The 24,784-nt window shown below is 38.9% G+C and overlaps 1 protein-coding gene across 5 annotated transcripts in view; it reads right to left on the bottom strand.

Annotated features, from left to right (window-relative positions):
• grid2ipb (glutamate receptor, ionotropic, delta 2 (Grid2) interacting protein, b) overlaps positions 1-24,784 on the bottom strand; it is a 101,747-nt gene that overhangs the window by 32,050 nt on the left and 44,913 nt on the right. For all 5 annotated transcript variants that reach the window (XM_057825998.1, XM_057825997.1, XM_057825995.1 and 2 more), the window contains 7 exons: positions 17,100-17,169; positions 14,058-14,210; positions 13,827-13,982; positions 4,115-4,266; positions 3,847-3,981; positions 610-695; positions 291-441 (listed from right to left, as the gene is read on the bottom strand). In XM_057825998.1, the coding sequence (XP_057681981.1) occupies positions 291-441; positions 610-695; positions 3,847-3,981; positions 4,115-4,266; positions 13,827-13,982; positions 14,058-14,210; positions 17,100-17,169 (903 nt within the window). The remainder of the gene's footprint in view (positions 1-290; positions 442-609; positions 696-3,846; positions 3,982-4,114; positions 4,267-13,826; positions 13,983-14,057; positions 14,211-17,099; positions 17,170-24,784) is intronic.

Below are 24,784 nucleotides of genomic sequence, written 5' to 3' on the forward strand. Positions count from 1 at the left end.
TTTCAGGTGAGCTAACTTCACCACCCAATAGCAAATAAATTGAAATAATCAGACATAATGTATAATTTTTTTTTTTTTATCCTCTCATGGCGACTACAAAAACAAGTGACTAAGCCTACATTGGGTCGTAATGGTCACAAGAGTGTTTTGGTTATGTAACAATGACGCATTGGTCATTGCCATCCAGGCCCGACAAATTTAAAAAGAACATTATTAGGTAGCAGCTGAAGGACTTTTGAAGAGAATGCGTCTGAAAGCACGTGCACGTATTGTGTGGGTGTTTGGAGTACCTGTGAGTGGGGGAAGTGTGAGGGGGGAAAGAGAGCGGCCATAGGCCTCAGTCTGTCCCGGCCCCTCGGACTCTGCTGGGGTTCCCCCCTGCAGCGGGGACACACTCTTTCCTGCGTACACATTCTCCAGCTCCGTGTATACACCTGACATCTATGAATGGAGGTATGATTAGCGGGCGGCGGCACTATAGTTTGAAGGTCTGCCACTACTTCAGTCAAATTACTTAATCGCAAGCTGTAGTGAGAAGCAGACCTTCAAATGATACAAGAGCACAAAGTCGCAAGCTTAGCAAATGCCAATGCAGGCATTAATACCTACATGACTGAGGTCAGGAGACTCAGGGAAGGAGGTTCCATCTCCGGATTGCCTCTCTTCCTGGCTGCCACATTCATCCACATGAATTCCTGGAGCACAATAATGCATGAGGAGTGATACCTACTTGCATCCTTCCCCAGCTTGGAGGAGAGAGGATGAAGCAGAGCAGACCAACGTGCAGGAGCAAAAGGCAGACACTTAAAAGCTATGCAGAAAATAATAACTTCTGTTAAGAAGGTGATATTTTCATAAGCAACTGACAATTGATCGTCATGAAAATATGCTAAAAGCTGCGAAATGGAATGACGTTCATTGGAAGAGTTGTATTGACCTTTATTTTCTTTTCGAGTTAAGGCCGTTTCAAACTAGCGGCAGCCTACTGTGAAGGGTTCAGCGGCAACCCATTTATTGTGTATGTGGGAAAGGACTTCTCAGCGAAAAAGAGCGGCGTTTTGGACAGAGCGGACAGTCTTGAGTGAATTTTCCCAAAGTAGAGACTTGTTCTATTTTCACAGCGCCACCACGCTGACATCAACAATGCATAAAATAGCAGAGGGGCAAGCGTACTTGTGAAAAAATTAGGACACCCTATAGAAGCCTGTGTGTTTTCTAACAAATATGGTCATATGGATATTTGATATCATTTTTAACAATCTGGAGAGATTCAGGTAATAGAACTAAACAATTAAAACTGAAAATATATATATATGTTTTTTTTTTAACTTTCTGTAAAATGTCATTTTAAATAAATTCAATTTCTGTTGAGGCAATTAGGACACCCCACATTCAATTCCACTTAAAATGGCTAAAATCACACAAAGGTGTATCACATAAGGTGCACATGATTAGAACATCATTACCCAGTGTTTTGAAGGAGGCTTGCCTTATTTAAACCTCACATTTAGTTTGGCATGCCCCGGACTGTTGAAGTGGGAGAAAACACCATGAGATCAAAGGAGCTGTCTAAGGCCTTCAGAAAGAAGATGGTAGACACTTATGAGTCTGGTAAGGGATTTCAAAAGATCTCAAAAGAATATAAAATCAGCCATTCTACTGTCCATAAAATAATCTACAAGTGGATGACATTCAAAACAACTGCCAACATGCCCCGGTCTGGCCGCCCAAGCAAGTTCACCCCGAAAGCAGACCGCAAGATGCTAAAAGAAGTCTCCAAAAACCCTAAAATGTCATCACGGGACCTACAGCAGGCTCTTGCTACTGTTGATGTGAAAGTGAAAGTCTCTACATTGATGTGAAAGTACATGCCTCTACAATCAGAAAGAGGAGGAAACCTTTGCTCTCCAAGAAGAACATGAAGGCCAGCCTGAAGTTTGGCAGAGTAAATGTAAACAAAGATATGGACTCCTGGAATAATGTTCTTTGGACAGATGAATCTTAAAATGGAATTATTTGGACACCGCAACAGAGGACATGTTTGGCTTAAACCCAATACAGCATTCCAGGAAACGACCCTCATACCAACTGTGAAGCATGGAGGTGGAAGTGTCATGGTTTGGGGATGCTTTGCTGCAGCAGGACCTGGCCAGCTCATACCATAGAATCCACCATGAATTGTATCGTGTATCAGAGGGTGCTTGAGGAACATCTGTGAAAAAATTCAAGCTGAAGCCAAACTGGACCCTGCAACATGACAATGACCCAAAACATGCCAGTAAATCCACCAAGGACTGGCTGAAAAGGAAGAAATGGAGAGTCCCGGAATTGTGGAGTCAAAGCATCTAATATCTTAACCCCATTGAGATGCAGTGGGGTGGCTTGAAACGGGCTGCACATGCAAGAAACCCCTCAAATATTTCATACCTGAAAGTATTCTGCGTTGAGGAGTGGGGCAAACTGTCTTAAGATCGATGTCAAAGACTGGTAGATGGCTACAAAAAGCGTCTCACTCAAGTTATTTCAGCCAAAGGGGGTAACACTACCTCTTATGTGGTAGGGTGTCCTAACTTTTTCCTCAGTTAGAATATGCATTTTAGTTTATATATTTGGTTTAACGAGTAAAACACTGTTAATTTTTTATATTTACCTGTAATTCAATCACTTTCTTCACACAATCACACAAGATCAGACATTGATATGTGAACATTTCTTTATAAAGAACTGAATATTTAATGGGGTGTCCTAATTTTTCACATGCCGGTATATCTGTGCTATCAGGCTGTTTTGGTGGACGGATATACACAAATCATGGCCGACGAAACCTTGTTAAATACGCTTTTTTAGTTTTGCTAGCTCTGGCACACTCGAAAAATGACTCTCATAACCCTCCTTGCTAAGCTAAATGCTACCTCGATATGCGTTTGTGTGGAAATCTAGCTCATGAACAACAACAAAAAACTATTAATGGCTATTGTGATGCCCCCTACACCTTGAAATAGAAAAAGTTGCAGTTTTCTTGTGCAAAAATCAAAAATATATGCATTAGTGCTTGGGACTATTGTAAATATGCTTGCTGCTTTTCACTTCCTGACAGCGTCTACGTCTTGCACTTGCGGTGGACCACTCTTCACACTGGGCTGACACGAGTGGAAAAGGCCTTTACTTCTTACAAATACTTTAAAATACTGGTTGAAGCAAGAATCAACATGTTCAATTCAGTTAAACCTTTTTGAACCCAGGTTTGAAAATATGGTTCCTTGCACAGTTGTCACATCACTCTACACTCAAGTTTGCATAGAGCTAAATGTCCTATTTACAGTATCAAATATTGACAAAATTGCAATACTGCAGCTAAATGTACGATATGTTGTACACCCAACAAAAAATATAACATGCAAACCTTTGTTTTGCTCCCATTTTTCATGAGCTGAACGCAAAGATTTAAGACTTTTTATATGAATGCAGAAGGTCTATTTCTCTCAAATACTCTTCACAAATGTGTCTAAATCTGTCTCAGTGTGAACTTCCCCGAGATAATCCATATGCCTCGCACAGGTGTGGCATTTCAAGATACTCATTGGTAAGTTTTATTATACCGTATGGATTGCTTCAATGAGAAGTACTCATGCAGATTTAGACCAATCTGTAACATAAAAAAAATAGACACGTCTTCAATCTTATACTGTCATTAAAAATGGGAGGAAAAAAGATCAAATTAATTTTTATGCTCCCTAATTGTCGATTCTTGGCCTCCTCAAAGTAATTTAAATATTTAAACATTTGTCTGTCTCGTGGTGGCAGGAAGTAATCTCCCTATATCATTCCATGTGGTATGCAGCATACCCATTCCTAGGTGAGTTCCGATGATGCAGTCATCAGAACTCCTCTCTCGCACGCAGCTGCGATATGGCGTGCCAGATATTCGAACTGAGCTGCTCCTTCGATGGTGGTCCGAACCTGCGTCAGGCTCTAACACAGCTGCAAAACATGCATTCAGAGAAAGCTTAATATTTTACATAGAAATTGTAAAAGCCTATTCATCCCTCATGCATAGTGTATAGTGGCTTGTTCCTCCTGCTGTATATATTTGCCTAAATGTGTTTCAGCTCACCACTGCTTTTAAAGCCCAGGAAACGTGACAACTTGCTCTGGCAGCGTTCCTGCTCATCATAAGTCAGTAACTGGTAAATAAATTGCCAGATCAGCTGCTTAGCTGGTGTGTCCAACACTGGAAACACATCAACTATGAGAGTATCCACATTCCTGCAAAAACACAACACAAACAAACAGAGCCTAAATAATACACATATACAGAGGTGGGTAGTAATGCGTTACATTTACGCCGTTACATTTACTTGAGTACCTTTTTGTTTTACTAAGCCATATATTTTACTTTTAGTTGAGTAGATTTGTGAAGAAGAATCGCTACTCTTACTCTACTACTTTGGCAGCACTAATTGTTACATTTTTCCTCTTTATTCTACATTAGATTTTACTTTTTTTTTGCCAGTGATGCCAACAGCAGCTCTACAAGTTTCACCAATGAGACATCACATAAATAATCAGATGATTCCATTATACAAATCGGCGCAAGCTTGCTGTTTTATGATCATGCCAGCCTTTTCAATCACATAGCATCTTTCAAGCACCAAAAAAAAAAATGAAGTATTTGAAGTAGAGCGCTCTAGTGGGCGCTCTTTGGACGAATGATGCTACAATTCTGCATTTTTCAAACTAGGAACTATTTTCTCCACTAGAGGGCGCTCTTTGGACGAATGATGCTACAATTCTGCATTTTTTTTTTCTCTCGACGGAATTCAATGATTTTTATTTTTTAATTGTATTTCTTTACTCTATTGCAGTGGTTCCTAACCTTGCTAAAGGTACCGAACCCCACAAGTTTCACATGTGGATACACCGAACCCTTCGGATTTAAATAATAAAGCATTTTTTTCAAATTCAAAACCGATATACCATAATTTTTTAACTATAAGCGGACCTGATTATAAGCCGCCACCTGCCAAATTTGACACGAAAACGGCATTTGTTCATAGATAAATCACACTGGACTATAAGCCACGGCTGTCCTCACTGTATTATGGGATATTTATACCAAAAGACATTACTCTGCAAAAGTTTATCTGACAGTGCCATCATAAGACCAAATGAACCACCATGATGCTTTGAACCAATTTGCTGCAAAGCTTCATTGCTTCAAGAAGCTTCATTTAGCCATCACTGCTCCTTTGGAGGAGACCGTCAACCTCTGCTACCACCTGCTGTAAACATTGTTGTCGTCCAACATAACTTCTAGCATGATTTGCAGCTACAGATGTAAACAATCAAAATTCATGTTCTGTGCTAATTATTTCTGCAGTTACTGTTCCAGTTGTTTCATGAATTGCTAGTTATGGTATTTGATAAGACTTTATTTGACAGTGTTGGCATGAGACTGTCATAAGACCATCTTAATTATGACATTACACTGCCATGGGTATTTATGGATGCTTATAACAGATGTCATTTTGTGTCATTCTGCAAATTATCTAACTTTTTCCTGGATGTAAAAGATCCGAGCCGTACGTAAATGGAGTCAGTATGACGCCGCTGTCAAATAAAGTGTTACCTATTAACCCAATTAAATCATCAAATAAGCTGCATTGGACTATAAACCGCTGGATTTAAAATGAGGAGAAAAAAAACAGCAGTACAGTCTGAAAATTACAGTATCGAAGCTAGCAAGCAAATAATTTAGAAAATTTCAGTTAAAAATTCTTCTCAATTTGACAGCATGTTTTATAAACAGGTCAAGATTTGAGACCACGCAGCCCATGGTCTGTTGTATTCCCTCAAACCATGTGCGAGTCAACCTTCCACTGAGCAAACCAGTTCCTCCTCCCATCAGATCGAGGACTAGCCGTTAAATGAAATTGATTAAGCCTTTAAATAGGGAGCAAATCAGTCCAAAACCTGGTTTAAAAAGCCACTTTGCCAAAATTTAAACAGGGTACGAAAAAGGACTCTTTCTTTACCTTCGCCGAACCCCTTAGACTTACTCACCGAACCCCTGGGGTTCGATCAAACCCAAGTTAAGAACCACTGCTCTATTGTATTTATTTGTATTTCTTAATGTGTTTATGTAATAGGTTATAGTACAGTATAATAATACCAGTTCATATAGATAAGTTTGTGCTGAGAAAAAAATATATATAATTGTTAAAAAAACAAAAAACATTGTGAGCAGTTACTCACAATGTTACGCATTACCTGAGTATTCTTTTCACCAAATACTTGTTTACTTGTACTTGAGTACATTTTTTGGATGACTACTTTTACTCTTAATTGAGTACATTTTTTGGATACTCTACCCACCTCTGCACATACTATGTATATAAGCACTAATGGACTATTGATTCAAAACAATCACTAGTCCATACCTGTCAACCCCAGGCCGTTGGCAATCTTACAAATAGTGACATATGCCCTTACAAATTGGTGACTATTCTTACAACGTTTTATATAGCGTGCAATTTGAAACAAAAATAAAACTCAGTTTTTAAAATAATATGAATTTATTAGTAATATTGTCACATATAACCTGGTGCAAGCAAAGAACAACCAATATCTTCAGCTACATCATGATTACTATAATTTAACAGTGACTTTTGTTATAATTGACTGTCGCACTTTTGGCAATATCTATTATGTCTTTTGATGGCTGCACTTCAGCTCACAATTCAGTTTGACTTGAAGGTAGTTCGTTAGTGTGTCCAATTATAAATTGAAAAGGTCAACTGATAAAATTAACTTACCGATGCAATCTTTGAGTCAGGGAACATTTCTTTTGCTAATTCTGAGAAGTGATCAGCAATAGGCAAATTGTGTTCGGCAACAAATTGGCAGAATAAAATCTCCGCTTCCGTCACTTTTCATTCTGCAGACTGCACCTTTATGACCAGTGTTGTTAATGTTACTTTAAACAAAAATTATTCATTACTTACAAATTACTTCTCCCACAATGTAATTGAGTTAGGAACTCAGTTACCTGAATGTAAGAGTAATTAGTTACTTGGCAAAGTAACTGGTGTTACCTTTCATGTTTTTTTTGTCCCCCCCCCCCCCAAAAAAAAATACAACAACAACAACAAAAAAACAAAACAAAAAAAGTTACCTTTGCTATGTTTGGAAGTCATTTAATGTTGTGAATCAACCGTTAAAGTTACAGTTGCTCCCGCTTTTGCATTAGTTCCCTTCCGTCTACTTTTGACATGTGAAAGTTTTAAAACTGTTTCATTATTTAAAGATAGACTCAAGTCAAAATTTTGCCGATTTCGGGGTATTTTGAATATAAAGTTACTTAGGTTCGCTAGGAAGGTTCACTACAATAGAGCCTTTGTAAGAAGTTTACTGCTTTAAGATGGTGGCTGTTCACTAACGCCGCCGAGTCTGTCATTTCGCATCTAGTTCTTTATGCATCTGATATCTAGTTTAACATCAAGTGGGCGTAGATTGTAGGCTTTCGGCTACAGTCAGAAAATATTGGAGCTACCTAGCCTAGCATCGCGTTTGCAACAGCGTCACAACACTCTTCCCTCCTTCCCTCTCCCGCTCTTCTCTCTCCGTGTCTCTGACTTTTCTCGCGTCATTCATCCAATGTATTAACGCATAGTAACGCACATTGTCTCGTTGCCGAAAGCTGACAAGATCCGAATGGAGAAAAAAAACGAATTGCACAAAAAACGTACAGATTTTGAACATACAGCGTACACATTTAAAAATCAGTGCTCACTTGTACAAATGACCTCGAAACTGTAATACTTGACAGGTATGTATTACAGGCTAAAGGCTGTGATGAAAAGCGCGCCTCTTCTTTACTTATAACTTACAGGCATCAATTGATCTGTAATTAATTAATCAGCCCTGATACGAAAAAATAAAAAAAAAACAATCGGCTCAGAGAATAAATATGTATACATCCCTAGAATATACAAACCAAATTTCATTGTGATACGTCCTCAAATAACAGAGTAATAGGTAAGGAATGATTGTGTACACACCCCTAACAACAATAACGTGACTTGCCAACTTGGCAGGCCTTCGGACTGTAATAACAGGGTTTATGCGGGTCATTAAAAAGCATTAAAAGTAGGGCTGTCAAAATTATCGCGTTAACGGGTGGTAATTAATTTTCTTTAATTAATCACGTTAAAATATTTGACGCATTTAACGCACATGCCCCGCTCAAACAGATGAAAATGACAGCACAGTGTAATGTCCACTTGTTACTTGTGTTTTTCGGTGTTTTGTCGCCCTCTGTTGGTGCTTGGGTGCGACTGATTTTATGGGTTTCAGCAACACATGAGCATTTTGTAATTATTGACATCAACAATGGCGAGCTACTACTTTATTTTTTGATTGAAAATTTTACAAATTTTATTAAAACGAAAACATTAAGAGGGGTTTTAATATGACATTTTTATAACTTGTACTAAGATTTATCTTTTAAGAACTACAAGTCTTTCTATTCATGGATCGCTTTAACAGAATGTTAATAATGTTAATCTTGTTGATTTATTGTTACAATAAACAAATACAGTACTTATGTACCGTATGTTGTTCTGTTAATCCTGTTGATTTATTGTTACAATAAACAAATACAGTACTTATGTACCGTGTGTTGAATGTATATATTCGTCTTGTGTCTTATCTTTCCATTCCAACAATAATTTACGGAAAAATATGGCATTTTTTATAAATGGTTTGAATTGCGATTAATTACGATTAATTAATTTCTAAGCTGTAATTAATTCGATTAAAAATTTTAATCGTTTGACAGCCCTAATTAAAAGCATTGAATGGATTTTGTCAAAATTCAGGCCTTAAAAAGCATTCAACTAAATGTTCGAGGCATTAAACAACATTAAACTTGACGGTTAACCCCCCCCCCCTTTTTTTTTTATTGTGCCTGTATTTTTACATTAGTTATCTAAATCTAAATTTGATTATGTCTGTGGGTGTGGGCGCAGTGGTGATGTCAGAGAGAGGCGACGTCTTTTTTGGAGGGTGCAGTGGAATCTTGAGTGTTTCCCGTTGACTGCTACTTGTGGTCTGTGCACAAACATGGGGAACTGTTTTGCTTTCTATAACAGTTGCATTGTCTTAAGCCCAAGAATCGCTCTTATGTGCCAGTAGCTACTATGGTTGCTAATTTTAGGACTGAAAGTAATCCCCATCCGCTGGCAGTGTTCCTCTCCTAGCGCTCCTCAATGGCCTTCCTGAGCCTTGTGTTCTCACGGTAACAGAAGTTGCGTCAAGCCGTTTGTTGCTTTTAAGTTGCATTTGTATTTTCAACAATTACAAATATTCATTGTTTAACAATTTGTGTGAAACTATCAGTTGCAGCAGTTGAGCGTGGGTAATAAATTAGATTAAAATGGCTTTAAAAGTGGCATTAAAAAACATTAAACGAGATTTGCTGATACATGTAGAAACCCTGAATAAAGACGTAACGTCTCAGCATTTGCAATGAAACAGAGGATCAGGAATGTGTTGTAAACAAGACTTACAGTGGGAGGATAGCAGTGTTCATACCCTTGAGTGTTTTTGCTGTACAGCACTATAATTGGATTGATCTGGTGCCTTCCTTTGACACTTTTGCATCATATAAAAATGTGTGTGTGTGTGTGTGGGGGGGGGGGGGGGTTTGCATGGTTTTGTTTTTTGTTTGTGTGCAATCTCCTGCAATTTCTGATAGGGATGTCCCGATTCGAACACGTGATCGGAAATCGAGTGTTTGGTGGGGCTCGCGTGCAGCTGGATGTGATTGGGTGCACTCGGGCGAGCGGTCTCGGTGATTGGCGATGGGGCGGCGTAGGTTTGGTTGCCGACGGGCTTAAACTCACAAAGGATTCACACGATAACAGGGTTCTAGATCACATAGCTGATTTGTGTGTACTCTACCCCTCCCAATCACTTAGCTTAGAGACTCTCCCACTCCCCTCCCCTTTCCCTGGTCAACATGCCCCCCACATGGTGTCAACCGGAAACGAAGATAGCACCAACATATTAATAGTTAGCATAGGTGTTCAATGTATTTCTTGTTGTTTGTGTTTTTCTTTCTTTTCGTGTGTTTCTTTTCTTTTCTTGTTTTCCCCCATAACCCCTTCCTGTTTGGTGCTTTGTCATTATAAACCTAACTCTTTTCACATATGGGAACAGGGATTTTGGCCAATTCCTCCACACAAATCTTCTCTAGCTCTGTCAAGTTTCGGGGCTGTTGTTGAGGAGCACGAGGTTTCAGCTCCATTTGAAGATTTTCTATTGGACTAAAGTCTGGAGACTGGCTAAGCCATTCCAGAACTTTTATATGCTTTTTACACAGCCACTCCTTGGTCAGCTTGGCTGTGTGCGTCGGATCATCGTCATGTTGGAAGATCCAGCCACGACTCATCTTTAAGTCTCTGACTGAGGGAAGTCAGAATCAGGCGGTTCATATCACCATTCATCTTCTGCTTTATACAGTACAGTCGTCCTGTCCCCTTTGCCGAAAAACAGCCCCAAAGCATGAGGTTTCCGCCCCCATGCTTCGCAGTGGGGTTGGTGTTCCACACACGACGAGGAAAGTTTGCACCAGAAAGTTCTACTTTGGTCTCATCTGACCACACGACTTTCTCCCATGACCTCTCTGCATCATTCAGATGGTCCCTGGCAAACTTCAGACGAGCCTTCACATGTACTGGCTCCAAAAGGGGAACCTGCTGAGCAATGCATGATTTTAAACCATTACACCGTCGTGTTCTACTGACAGTAGCCTTTCAAACTGTGCATCCAGCTCTCTTCAGGTTATTGATCAGCTCCTTCCGTGTAGTTCTAGGTTGAGCCCTGAATTTTCTTATCATAAAAGATGCCCCTCGAGGAGAAATTTTACATGGAGCCCCAGTCCTAGGTAGATTATCAGTCATTTTTAGCCTTTTCCATTTTCTAAAAATTGCTGCAACTGTTGATTTATTCTCATTAAGCTGCTTTCCAATTATCCCACAGCCTTTTCCAGCCTTCTGGAGCTCAACAATTTTGTCTCTGGTGTCTTTCGAAAGCTCTCTGGTCTTGCCCATGGTAGCAATTGGATTATGACTGACTGTGGGGTGCAGGGATGACAATATTGAGCTCAAACGGGTGGTGGGTGGGTGGTTACTGTATTTTTCGGACTATAAGTCAGTTTTTTTCATAGTTTGGCTGGGGGTGCGACTTATACTCAGGAGTGACTTATGTGTGAAATTATTAACACATTATGATATCATTTCACATGTTATTTTGGTGTTTTGGAGTGACACTGATGGTTTGGTAAACTTAGCATGTTCTTTATGTTATAGTTATCTGAATAACTCTTAATAGCGATGGCTACGTTGGCGTTCTCCTTTGGCAATGTGTGTTCAATTGTATTATTGACTTTTTTATATTGACATGCATGCTTTTAGTTTTTGGCGCTTTCACGCCCAAGTGGGGGTGCACTCGCACTTGTTTACGTAAAGAAGAGCGCTCACACACCAGAAGAAGACTGACAGTTAAGCAGACTCTCTGAGCGAGTGGGCGAGAGAGAGAGAGAGAGAGAGAGAGAGAGAGAGAGAGAGAGAGAGAGAGAGAGAGAGAGAGAGAGAGAGAGAGAGACAGAAACTCGGCCATGAACCTACGTTAATTGTTTATGCTTGTAAAATATCTCTACAGAGGCAACGCCTGTGTGTATCATCTTTTCTGTATATGATGTGTGTTATCATTTTTTTTTTTTTTACGTTGATGGAAACCCGTTTGGTATTGAGGACGAAATTGATTCAGCAAAGTATACGGACATCCAGCATCGTCATTTGTAGAGCTGGGAATCTTTGGGCACCTAACGATTCGATTACGATTACGATTCAGATGGTCCGATTCGATTCTAAAACTATTATTGATGCACCCCCCCCCCCCTTTTTTTTTTTTTTTTTTTTTTAAATATTTTGTACATTTGTTCCAAAATTGTTCAAAAATACTCTCAGGCTAAACCAAACTACTATTTCAGTATCAAGTTAACATATAGCAGTAAACAAATATACAAAAATAACAGTAAATAAAAAACTCCAGTCCCCATTCTGTATCAGCAGCTTTAAACTACATTCAATTAATTTAATGTTGTGAATCAACCGTTAAAGTTGTTAAAATTGCTCCCGTTAATCCATAATTTCCCTTTTGTCAACTTTCGACATGTGAAAGTTTTAAAACTATTTTAAAGATAGATTCAAGTCAATATTTTACCGATTTAGGAGTATTTTAGATAAAAAGTTAATTAGGTTTGCTTGGAAGGTTCGCTACAACAGCCTTGCAGAGAAGTGTACTGCTTTAAGATGGCGGCCGTTTACTACGTCTGCATCTAGCTTTTTGTAGATGTGCTGCAAACGCTACCGCTACCGTAGTGCATCTAGTCTTATATAAATGATATCTACCGTAACATTATGTGGATGACGTACTTTTGTAGCAGCTTCAGGTATGTTGTTGTGTTTTTTTATCTCGTGGCATGAGTTGAGCTAGAGCCGTGAGTTGAGCATTGGCATTACCCGAGGGGCCGGGTAATGAGAAGCATGATGTTGAGCTACTCTCGCTCCGTTGCTCATTGACCGCGCGGCGCGCTGAGTGTGTTGTACTTCCGCTTTACTTGGCATATTTCAATAATCGGAATTTGGATGTTTGTGAATCGTTCTCGAATCTTCCACGGCCGAATCGCGAATAATCTAAGAATCGGAAATTTTGCACACCTCTAGTCATTTGGGAGTTTAGCTTGCTGTATAGCCAGGACCGAGCCGTAGCGTCCTAGTGAGTACAGTATATTCGCATTTCGTTGTTCATGAATCATGTAACATCATACTGTACACTTATTCAGCATGTTGCTCTCTATTGTATTTTTATATTTAATTGCCTTTCAATATGACATAACTGTTCTATGTGTTGGATTTTATCTAGTAAATTTCACCCCAAAATGCAACTTATACTCCGGTGCGACTTATACTGTATATGTTTTTTTCCTCTTCGTTGGGATTTTTATGACTGGTGCGACTTATACTCAGGTGCGACTTATAGTCCGAAAAATACAGTACTCATGGGGTAAAGGTGGACTTCTTTTTTAAGGTAGACTGACAACTCTTTGAGTGTCATAATTATTGCTGATTCTAGGGAGTACAAACACTTAAGAACCCCAGTAAATTACAAATATATATATATTTTTTTTTAATCAAACAGTGTGATTTCTGGATTTGTTATATTATGTCTAGGAGTGAAAATGCATATATGATTGAAATTTCAGACCTCTTCCTATTTTCTAAGTGGGTGAACTTGCAAAACAGAAAGGGGTGCAAATACTTCTGGTCCTCACAGTAAATACTCTCCATTTACCATTTGAAATAAATTATATCATAGAAATCCAATCCAGTATGGTCAAGCATGTAGAACTGTAAAATCTAATTTTATTTCTTGGAATTTCATGATTCAACATACCTTCCTTATGACTGAAGTTCATTGAGAGACTTAATATCATCAATATCATACAGAAATCACACATGTAAGCCTCCTTTGCCCATGTGTATTTCTTACTTCACTTTCTCCTGTCTGCAACATCCGCAAAAGCCTCACATACTGTACTATACAGTTTCCAGGCAACAGCCACTTTTCTTTCATTGCTTGTCAATATATGCCAGATAGAGAGCATTTTTTAGCACTCTTGCTCAAGCGCAGCCAGGATCTTTGAAGTCTGTGTTTTTGTGATTGGAGCAGAATTTTAGCTGAGCACATGCTGTGCTGACCTGTGCTGGAAGAAGGTCTCCAGGGCCTTGCAGACCGTGTACCTTTCCTGGATAGTCAGTAAGTGCTCCAACTGCTGGCTGAATGTCCTCCCGTGGACTTTGATGCTTGGTGGCAGAATCTCAGCCACCCACTGAAGGGAGCTGAGAACAGGAGATCTGACCAGAAGCCACATTATAATACAGTTATACTTCATATACTTAAGAAGCTGTTCCTGCGTTTTTAGCACTTACCGAGAGCGCGGCATTGTGTTGGAGGACAGACTCGGAGTTTCTTCTTGTTCTGTCGGGTCTGAGGAGTAATCGGACGGACCGTCTTCTATAACCAGGGTGGGCATGGCACCGCTGCCCTGCAGCATGGATACCACCTTTTCATGGGAACAGTTCCTACACAGGGAACGAAAGAGTAAAACAAATGATGAACTTATAGCAATAGCAGAAATATTGGAAAACTAAAATGAAGAGACCCAAATAGAACCACTATACAAATATAGATTTTTTTTTTTTCCCACAAAGGATTACGAAATAATTAAAATTTAAAACTTAAAGTTCAATATGAACTACAACCACCTGGCTCTCCTTACTGGCCTTACTGGCTATTCTACAGGCAACGATAAGTCACATTTAATTTTCCATGAATGAAAGCAAGGAGGCGACATTCAAACTAGGACTGTCACCAAGGAAACCAAGATAATTATGCTCAGTTTTGCCCGAGGCATCTGGCACACATGCACAACAGTAGCTGATCACACTGGGAATTATTTCACAATGGTGGTTACTAAATATTTACCTTAATTGGATTTTATAATGCAACAAGCTTTGACACTTCCCATATGGAAAAGAAATAGAAAAAAAACCTATAAGAATTTACATCAATTCCAGTAATAAATCTTTAGAAGTCTCATACTATCATTTACACTTTAAAGTAGCCACTTTTAATGCAATATAGTTAAAGGATTTGAGTATGAAACATTAAAAATATGTATGCGGTAAAGATAGGAAAGCATATGGCAAATAATTTCCCATTGCTGTTTTATATAAGTTTTATAAGTTATAAGTTTAACTGTATGTAAGTTTTAAAAACATACTCCTTTCATGTATGAATAGTTACCATTATTCAGTGATTTGAAAAAGTATCTGAACGTTTTGGAATTTCTCACATTCCTGCGTTAAATCACCATCAAATGAGATCTGATCTTTGTCAAAATCACACAGATGAAAAAACAGTGTCTTCTTTAACTAAAACCACCCAAACATTTAAAAGGTTTTAATATTTTAATGAGGATAGTATGCAAACGATGACAGAAGGGAGAAAAATAAGTGAACTATCACATTTAATATTTTGTGGCGCCCAATAACTTCAACCAGACCCTTCCTGTATCTGCAGATCAGTCTGGCACACCGATTAGGACTAATCTTGGCCCATTCTTCTCGACAAAACTGCTGTAGTTCAGTAAGATTCCTGGGATGTCTGGCATGAATCGCTGTCTTTAGGTCATGCCACAGCATCTCAATGGGGTTCAAGTTTGGACTTTGACTTGGCCACTCCAGAACGTGTATTTTGTTCTTCTGAAATCATTCTGAAGTTGTGTTTTGGATCATTGTCTTGTTGGAGTATGCATCCTCTTTTTAGCAATAATTGTCAGACAGACTGCCTCAAGTTTTCCTGCAAAACATCCTGATAAACTTTTGAATTCTTCCATTAATGATTGCACGTTGTCCAGGCCCTGAAGTAGCTAAACAGCCCCGAATCATGATGCTCCCTCCACCATGTTTCACGGTGGGGATGAGGTGTTGATGGTGGTGAGCTGTTCCATTTTTCCTCCACACATGATGTTGTGTATTATTCCCAAACAATTCAACTTTGGTTTCATCAGTCCACAAAATATTTTGCCAAAACTTCTGTGGAGTGTCTAAGTGACTTGTTGTGAACATTAAACGAGCAACAATATTTTTTTCGACAGCAGTGCCATCTTCCGTGGAGTCCTCTCATGAACACCATTCTTGGCCATACTTTTACATATTGTTGATGTGTGCAGAGATATTGGACTCTGCCAGTGATTTCTGTAAGTCTTTAGCAGACACTTTAATATTTTTTTTTTTTTAACCTTTCTAAGTATTCTGCGCTGAACTCTTGGCGTCATTTTTGGTGGATGGCCATGCCTTAGGAGAGAAGCAACAGTGCCAAACTCTCTCCATTTGTAGACAACTTCTCTGACTGTCGATTGATAAACATCCAGAATTTTAGAGGTTTTGTATCCTTTCCCAGCAAATCAACAATCCTCGATTGGTCCTCAGACAGCTGTTTTGACCGAGCCATGATTCACATACGACAATGCTTCTCATCAAGACAACTCTTACCAGGTGTGTCTTTTATATTGGGCAGGACAGCTTTAAACCACTCATCAGTAGATTGGGAACACACCTGACTTACATTGTTTGGTAACAATTGGTTTCAATTGCTCTTTAAGTCTCCTTAAGCAGTGGGTTCACTTACTAATTTTCCCCCTTTTGTTATTGTTTGCATGCCATCCACATTAAAATCTGAAAACCTATAAATGTTTGGGTGGTTTTAGTTAAAGCAGGCACTATTTTTTTCCAACTGTGTCAGTTTAACAAAAATCAGATCACATTTGATTGAGATTCTATGCAGAAATCTCAGAAATTCCAAAAGGTTCAGATACTTTTTTCATGCCATGTATATAAAGGCTTGATGTTTGGGACTTCTTACATTGTCTGGATTAACCTAAAGTCATGGCTGTTCAATATCCACTACAACGGCTGAGTATGTATTCAGTTTCTTCATTCTTACTCCCACCCATGCCTTCTTTGATCCATAGACCTGAAAAGTTGCAAAGTACAAGTATACAGAAGAACTACAGCGCCTCCTACAAGTAAGTTACGCTTACATAAACAGGAGTCACATGGATCAGCTACTTACACACACAACCATCTTACTTCATATTGAACAAAGCACAACTCTTTTCTATCTGCCACCAAATTCAAAAAGATAGATGTGCTCATAAGTGATGTGGCAGACACACTTCTGTATATTGAAGCGCTGATTTATAGCTGACACTGACAGCATATTCAGGCAATGCAGCAACAGTGATATAATGATAGGTTCGAGAGTACAACAGAAACAGAAAAAACGGGCATGTGATGGATTATCAAGCACTGTAGCTGTTGGCAATACACAACCCAATATTTGCAGCAATACTTTTTGCAAAAGAAGGATAATATTACTGTTATTAAGACTATAAAACATAAACTGACCTCATGTCTAGTCCATTGAGAAAGAGGATGCGGTCGCCTGGTTTAAGTCCACATTCTTCAGCAGGACTGTCTGAAAGGGAGATCAGGGAGGAACATATTTAGTGGTACTTATCACAAACCATTTATCTATAGAGATGAACACAAAACATATATTAACATTGCATTCATATATATTGACTGATGACTGACAATATTTATTAACGTGATGGTGAGCTGGCGACTAATATAATTCTGTCAGCCTGTGCGTAACACTCAACAAAGACTACCAACAAACAATCTGAAGTCCATGTGACATTGTTTCATAGAACAAAATCACTGTCAGTTGAAACGAATATGCTGCTATCATATAAATATAAAATATATCGAAATATATCGGCTGCTATGGCGTGAAAGATGATCAGGACCTCGGCGGAGGATCTGCGATCACGATGAGAGTCACGCTAGCCACCTCCACCATCTCCATACCAACCTCCATAAGGTCCACTGAGTCAAAGTGTTCTCCAGCACATGATGGTGGGAGATGGTGGTGGGCGGGAGCTGTGCCGTCACCATGAAATCGCGCACACAGTCAGGCAGACGCACAAACCTACACTCACATGTCCAGAAGGCCACTGATTTCTGTTGTTTTTAATAACAAATTAAGTAAAATAAAAATGACTTTGAGAATGCTTTCGCACTCTGAATTTTAAAAATACACTGGAACCGATACAAGTATTGTTCATTCAGTTCATTCACTGTCAACTCTCCCAGTTCTAATGGATTGGATGTTTAGTACGTATTACTTTCTTTTAACACTAAATATAAATATACATATACATATATATATGGCGGAAAACACTCAGGTGACTTGAAGTTCCGCTCTGAGACCCCCGAAATTGGCCAACTTTCAAAATTGTCTGATATGCATGTGGGATACATCATTGGAAAGCTTAAAATCTAAATTTTCTGGGGGAAGAAAAATTTTGAACATGAGGGCATTTTTTTTTAAGAAAAAATGTTTTTTAAACAGCAAAACCCTAGGTGGCCGTGAAATAACGCGAGAGCAGAATTACAGATGCCATGACTTTAATGAGATATGATCGCATACTTACCTTGTTTCGATCCAAAAACTCCATGTAGCATTTATCACTGAGTGTCAAGACACAGCTGTGAATGGCCACAGCTAGATTTTTAGGGGATTTTTTTAGGTGAAACATGGGAATATAACAAGGGTCGCGATACAGAAATCGCAGACATCAAGGATTGGTCGAGATTTTCTTTTTCATATATTTACCCTTTTAAACATTTTTGTTTAAATTTCAAATTTTTTTTCTTTGGATCGATTATTTATCATCTAACATATCGGGGAAAATGCGACAGTAACGGAGAAAATACAATCAAGCGATAGTTATTAGGTAGATATCCGTGACTTTTTTACAGACGCCAATTTTTTCATTGTGACGTAATTTATTTAAAAGTTTAAAATATGTGAGTGAATAATTTTTTAAAGTTGTTTTTTTTTTTTTTTTTTTTTTTTAAACGAAATATTAGACATCAATGAATGAGTCTAAGCTAAAAATGACATTTGGAATAATAATTACAATTACTTATTTTTTATGGCCTGGTTGCTTGTTATATTACCATGTTTCACCTAAAAAAATCCCCCACAAATCTAGCTGTGGCCATTCACAGCTGTGTCTTGACACTCAGTGATAAATGCTACATGGAGTTTTTGGATCGAAACAAGGTAAGTACGCGATCCTATCTCGTTAAAGTCATGGCGTCTGTAATTCTGCTCTCATGTTATCTCACCTCCAGATAGGGTTTCGCTGTTTAAAAAAAAAAAAAAAATTAAAGGCCCCCCTGTTCAAAAATTTTCTTCCCCCAGAAAATTGAGATTTTAAGCTTTCCAATGATGTATCACACATGTATATAGGACAATTCTGAAATTTGTCCAAATTGGGGGTCTTAGACCAGAACTTCAAGTCACCTATTCAATTCAGTTCAATTCTATTTTATTTGTATAGCCCTATCTCACAACAAGGTTGTCTAAAAGGGCTTTGCAGAGGCAATATGATACACAGTCAGAAACAGCAGATGAAATAGATAAAAATGAAATAGATAAAGTTCAAGTCCTGAGCATCCCCCATCCTTAGACCCTCCATGTCAGCAAGGAAATACTCCAAAAACTCTTTTGGAGAAAATGAGAAACCTTGGGGAGTACCACAGTCAGGAGAGATCCACTCCCAGGACGGATAGACAGGATGCACCAGGACTGCTAATGGGAATTAGCAGACGGAGTGCTTTCCGCCATATACTGTATATATTAGACACAGCTGGCCAAAAGTATTGGCACCCCTGCAATTCTGTCAGATAATGCTAAATTTCTCCCAGAAAATGATAGCAAATTACAAATGCTTTGGTAGTAATATCTTCATTTATTTTGCTTGCATTTAAAAAACACGAAAGAGAATGAAAAAAAAAATCATTAACATTTTACACAAAACTCCCAAAATGGGCCAGACAAAAGTGTTGGGACCCTCAGCCTAATACTTGGTAGCACAACCTTTAGACAAAATAACTGCGAATAACTGCTTCCGGTATCCATAAATGATTTCTTACAATGCTCTGCTGGAATTTTAGACCATTCTCCTTTGGCCAACTGCTATAGGTCTCTGAGATTTGAAGGGTGCCTTCTCCAAAATGCCATTTTCTGATCTCTCCACAGGTGTTTTATGGGATTCAGGTCTGGACTCATTGCTGACCACTTTAGAAGTCTCCAGTGCTTTCTCTCAAACCGTTTTCTAGTGCTTTTTGAAGTGTGTTTTGAGTCATTGTCCTGCTGCAAGACCTCTGAGCTTTCTCACACTGGGCCCTACATTATGCTGCAAAATTTGTTGGTAGTCTTCAGACTTTATAATGGCATGCACATGGTCAAGTAGTCCAGTGCCAGAGGTAGCAAAGCAACCCCAAAACATCAGGGGACTGCCGTCATGTTTGACCGTGGGGACTGTGTTCTTTTCTTTGAAGGCCTCGTTTTTTGTTGGTGTTTTTTTTTTTTTCCTGTAAACTCTATGTTTATGCCTTTTCCCAAAAAGCTCAACTTTTGTCTCATCTGACCAGACAACACTTCCTCAGGGAAATTTTGGCAAACTCCAGCCTGGCTTTTTTATGTCTCTGGGTCAGAAGTTGGGTCTTCCTGGGTAGCACAGGAACATTCAGGTCTTTGGAGATAGACGTGTAGCCTTGGGATTGCCCTTGCTTCCTCACAATTTTGCTCCTCAAGTCCTCAGACAGTTCTTTGGTCTTCTTTATTTTCCCCATGCTCAATGTTGTACACAAAAAGACACAGGACAGAGGTTGAGTCAGTTTTAATCAATTGGCTGCAAGTGTGATTTAGTTATTGCTACCACCTGTTATGTGCCATGTGTAAGTAACAGGTGCTGTTCATTACACAAATTAGGGAAGCTTCACATGATTTTTCAAAGGGTGCCAATAGTTGTCCGCCCAATTTTTGGAGTTTTGTGTGAAATGATAATGATTTTTTTTTCTATTCTCTTTTGTGTTTTTTCATTGCAAGCAAAATAAATGAAGATCTCACTAGCAAAAGCATTTGTAATTGCAATCATTTTCTGGTAGAAATTGAGCATTATCTGACAGAATTGCAGGGGGGCCAATACTTTTGGCCAGCAGTGTGTGTATATATATATATTAGGCCTGTCAAAAATAACGCGTTAACGACCATGATTAATCTGGAAATATTAACGCATAAAATAAAAATAAAAAAAACGCAATTTACCGCTCACACTAAGTTTGGCCACAACTGCCCCCCGTAGTCCCACACGCTGATGTTTACATTCTCCGCGCGGCAATGCAGGACAAAATGCAGCCAGCCACTATGAGTGAGGATGATGACCCAGGACTGCTTCATGGCAAATTCCGTTTTAAAAAGCTGCCTAATGGAAATATGGATAAAACCAGAGTTGTGTGCACATACTGCTGTGATGAACTGTCCTTCCATCGAAGCACAGAAATTCATCAACTTTTTGAAAATGAGAAGGCAACGAAGGTGGAGCAACTAGCCAGAGCTACGTTTGTTGCAATGACAGGAGACCACTGGACATCGGTAAGCAACCATAATTATCTTGGAGTAACGGCACACTTGATCGATGATAGCTGGCGGCTGCATTAGCTGGCGTTATGTGTTGTGAAAACAGAAGAAAGACATTTCGCTGAAGCATGTGTTTGTCAGTTTCTGGATGTTGCTAAAGGGGGGGGGGATAACAGACAAAGTTACGACTATTGGAACAGATAGCGCTCGAAATATGATGGCAGCAGGCAGGAGTCTGCCATTCGAGCATTTGCCTTATGCTGCGCACATGATGAAGCTGCATTTATTTGTGTGAAATGTTCAATTTAACAGACAAGTTGTTTACACATTTTTTGAAACACTAGCTATTGTTACTGTATTGTGCTTGTCTGCTCTTTAAGTTGGCAGCTCATTTTGGGTAATATGCCAAACGGTAATTGAGTTACTGTGGCGGAAGCGATGCTTGAGTGAGTCTTGTTGGCCCGTTGAGCAGACGAGTTGCTGTGCCCGGTGTTGTGCCGAAAAATAGCCGCCCCGCGTGAAATGTCCCCCCTGACGGGAACGTTTATTTATAACGCTTTATTGAGCGTTTATTTTATTTATTTATTTTTATTTATTTGTTTATTTTATTATTGAGCACCCACACGTCACTCGTACAAACAGCTTTTTCTTACCAATCGATGGAAATGGAAACGATTCTCTTGTACCGTGAATATGTATTATTTTACTCTGCTTGAACTAATAAATGTCATACCTGTGTGATTGTCATTGGATCATTGGTATTTTGTGTAATTTATTTATTTAAAACTGATTATACAGTCGTAGATCCATTACTGTAATGCGTCCATGAAAACATTTGATGTTTTCACCTCAATAAAGCGTTATAAATAAGCGTTCCCGTCAGGGGGGACATTTCACGCGGGGCGGCTATTTTTCGGCACAACACCTGTTGGCCGCTTGGGACTCTCTGTGAACTCTGAATTCAGCCGTAACATGCACGGCTCTTAAGTGTCTGTCACGTGACTGTGACGTAGCCGGTAACGCGCTCGGCCAACTATACACACAAGTTCCGTGGGTGAATTATGTCATATAATGAAGGGTCACCACACTACATTGTTAGTCTGAGGCATTTCAATCTGTTAAAGCTCTTTGCTGTATAATACAGACAATTTATTTTATTTTATACGTGCTGAGTTGTTAAATAAAATTTTAAAACTCTATTTGGTTAAGTATTCATTCATTCACACATCATACATTTAATCTTAAAACAAATTTTAAGTCAGTTACAGTATATTCCTAGATTTTTTTTTCCTGAAGAGCAGCTTTATTCATCCCGAGGGAAATGTGATTAATCATGATTAATCACACAGTTGACAGCACTAATATATATATATATATATATATATATATATATATATATATATATATATATATATATATATATATATATATATATATATAAATCAACGCTGAAAAGGCATACCTGTTAAGTCAGAAGCCATCTTAGCTGACTCCCTCTTCAAAATCATCAAGGGAATGGCAAGAGTGTGAAAAAAACATCAGAGCAAAGGGTGGCTACTTTAAAGATACTAGAATATTCTACTGTTTTTTTTGTTTTTGTTTTTTTAGTTATTTCACCTTTTTTTGCTAAGTACATAATTCCACACGTGTTCATTCATAGATTTATTACCTTAAGTGAGAATTTACAATCTAAATAGTCATACAAAATAAAGAAAATGCACCAATGAGAAGGTGTGTCCAAACGTTTGGCCTGTACTGTATTTCTATAGTAAAATGCTTATATATTGTAAAAGTTTTCTTTTAATAAAAAAATAAATATTTTATATTTGGGATGTCCCGATCGCATATTTTTGCAGCCGAGTCCGAATCATCTGATTTTGAGAATCTGCCTCTTGAGATGCGGAGTATAAAACATAGATATTTCTGCATCTTTTGGCAATGCAGTTGTATTTCTGGATTATTTAGTTACTTTTTAGCCCTTAAATAATACATACTTATAAATTAGGCCTCAACGATATTGGAAAAATTGCAATATATATTGCCAAGGATTGTAGTGGTTGTACGGGTGCGCCTAACTTTTGTCCTAAAGTGCGTACGACACGAGAAAAAAAGTCTTAAATAGGATTATTATGTGAATTAGAATCATGTTTTGTGACGATTCGACTATATACAACAATTTAGCAAAGGGCAGATGACGAAAAATTAGTCTTTTAATCTGCCGGTTAGCCACGCCTACCATTATAGGGCTCTAGCGTCCCCAACAGGTAGATGACGTGAGCGGAGTCACGATTTCATCTGATTTAGTATGCAGCCCATGGAGTGGGAATTATTCACAATGACAAAATCACGACGAAGAGAGCTGCAAAATGTCATTGTTTCAGTCTCTCTACTCCAATATTTTTACAGGATATTCTTTTTATTCCCAAAATTTTCCCCAATAGCTAAATAAATGGGATGGTCATGACAAATAACAGTCTTGTGCTAAATGAAATATGAAATAATAAAAATGCATTTATTCAAGACGATATGGCAAAATTACTCCATAATGGTCAAAACTGTCGACTTCACCTTTACTGTCGCATCTCCCGAACAATATTTTATGCCACCTAAATTGGACTTATGTCATTTCACTTCGGAGAATGTAAACAAACCAAGAGGCGTGACAGCTAGCCGACATGCTAACCCGAACCGAGTGATGTTTTAAAGTCTTCGAAGCGGAAAATCACACATAACTAGCCCGGATCATTTCACATGACGACTGGGTTGTCGATTGTTTTTGCCGATCGGCAAACCGCCCGACGGAGAGCAATTTACAGCTCGTTCCCCTGCTAATACGGACAGGAGAGCTCACCGAGGAAGCAGCTGGACAATGGCCGCTGAACATTTACATACCAATCCATGATCAAACGTAAGTAGTCCTTTATTTAAAGAAAGTTTGTGGTGTTTACTTTGTAATCGCTGTATTCGCGGCTATTTTTAACTCAAAGTTGCAATTTCTGATCGGTCGGAAAATTTGACAGAACACCGGGCACTTGAAGAGGGGAATAAGCCGAGTACACTAGTAGTGCTCTCCCGGTGGGGGGATGTACGACAATCCGCCGGTCGTCGGCCGAGGGGACAAGGAGCATGTCACAAAATGCAAGCCACCTACATATTAAAATGATCCCTGTATTTGGCATAATACAAAACATGGTGTTTACTCACTTTCTTGTAGGTCCCATGGTCCCACAGTAGTAGGGCTTGTTTTGGCCAATATCCACTGGTGAATGGGAACCTTTTGAAATCCCCAAAAAGGCGCACACGCGTCTCCCTCCTAAAGCAAGATTTTTCTGCAGCCGTTTGGCTGGCGTGATACGAAAAATAAACGTAATAATCCGCAAAATCAGCTGAATCCTCAGTCCTTCTCATAAAACCATACGGCTGTATAGTGAGGAGGACTCTTTCCTCCATACACGTCACAGCGCCCTCTTTCTCAACTCGAGACTGTTGTCGGAAGTCACTCATTTTCATGGCACGGGATTCAAAAAACTAAATAAATATAGCGATCGCTTCCACACACATCCAAGCGGTCCATTTCATTTAGGAGCATAAAATA

The sequence above is a fragment of the Corythoichthys intestinalis genome, chromosome 21 (genome assembly GCF_030265065.1).
Source record: "Corythoichthys intestinalis isolate RoL2023-P3 chromosome 21, ASM3026506v1, whole genome shotgun sequence".
NCBI lineage: Eukaryota > Metazoa > Chordata > Actinopteri > Syngnathiformes > Syngnathidae > Corythoichthys > Corythoichthys intestinalis.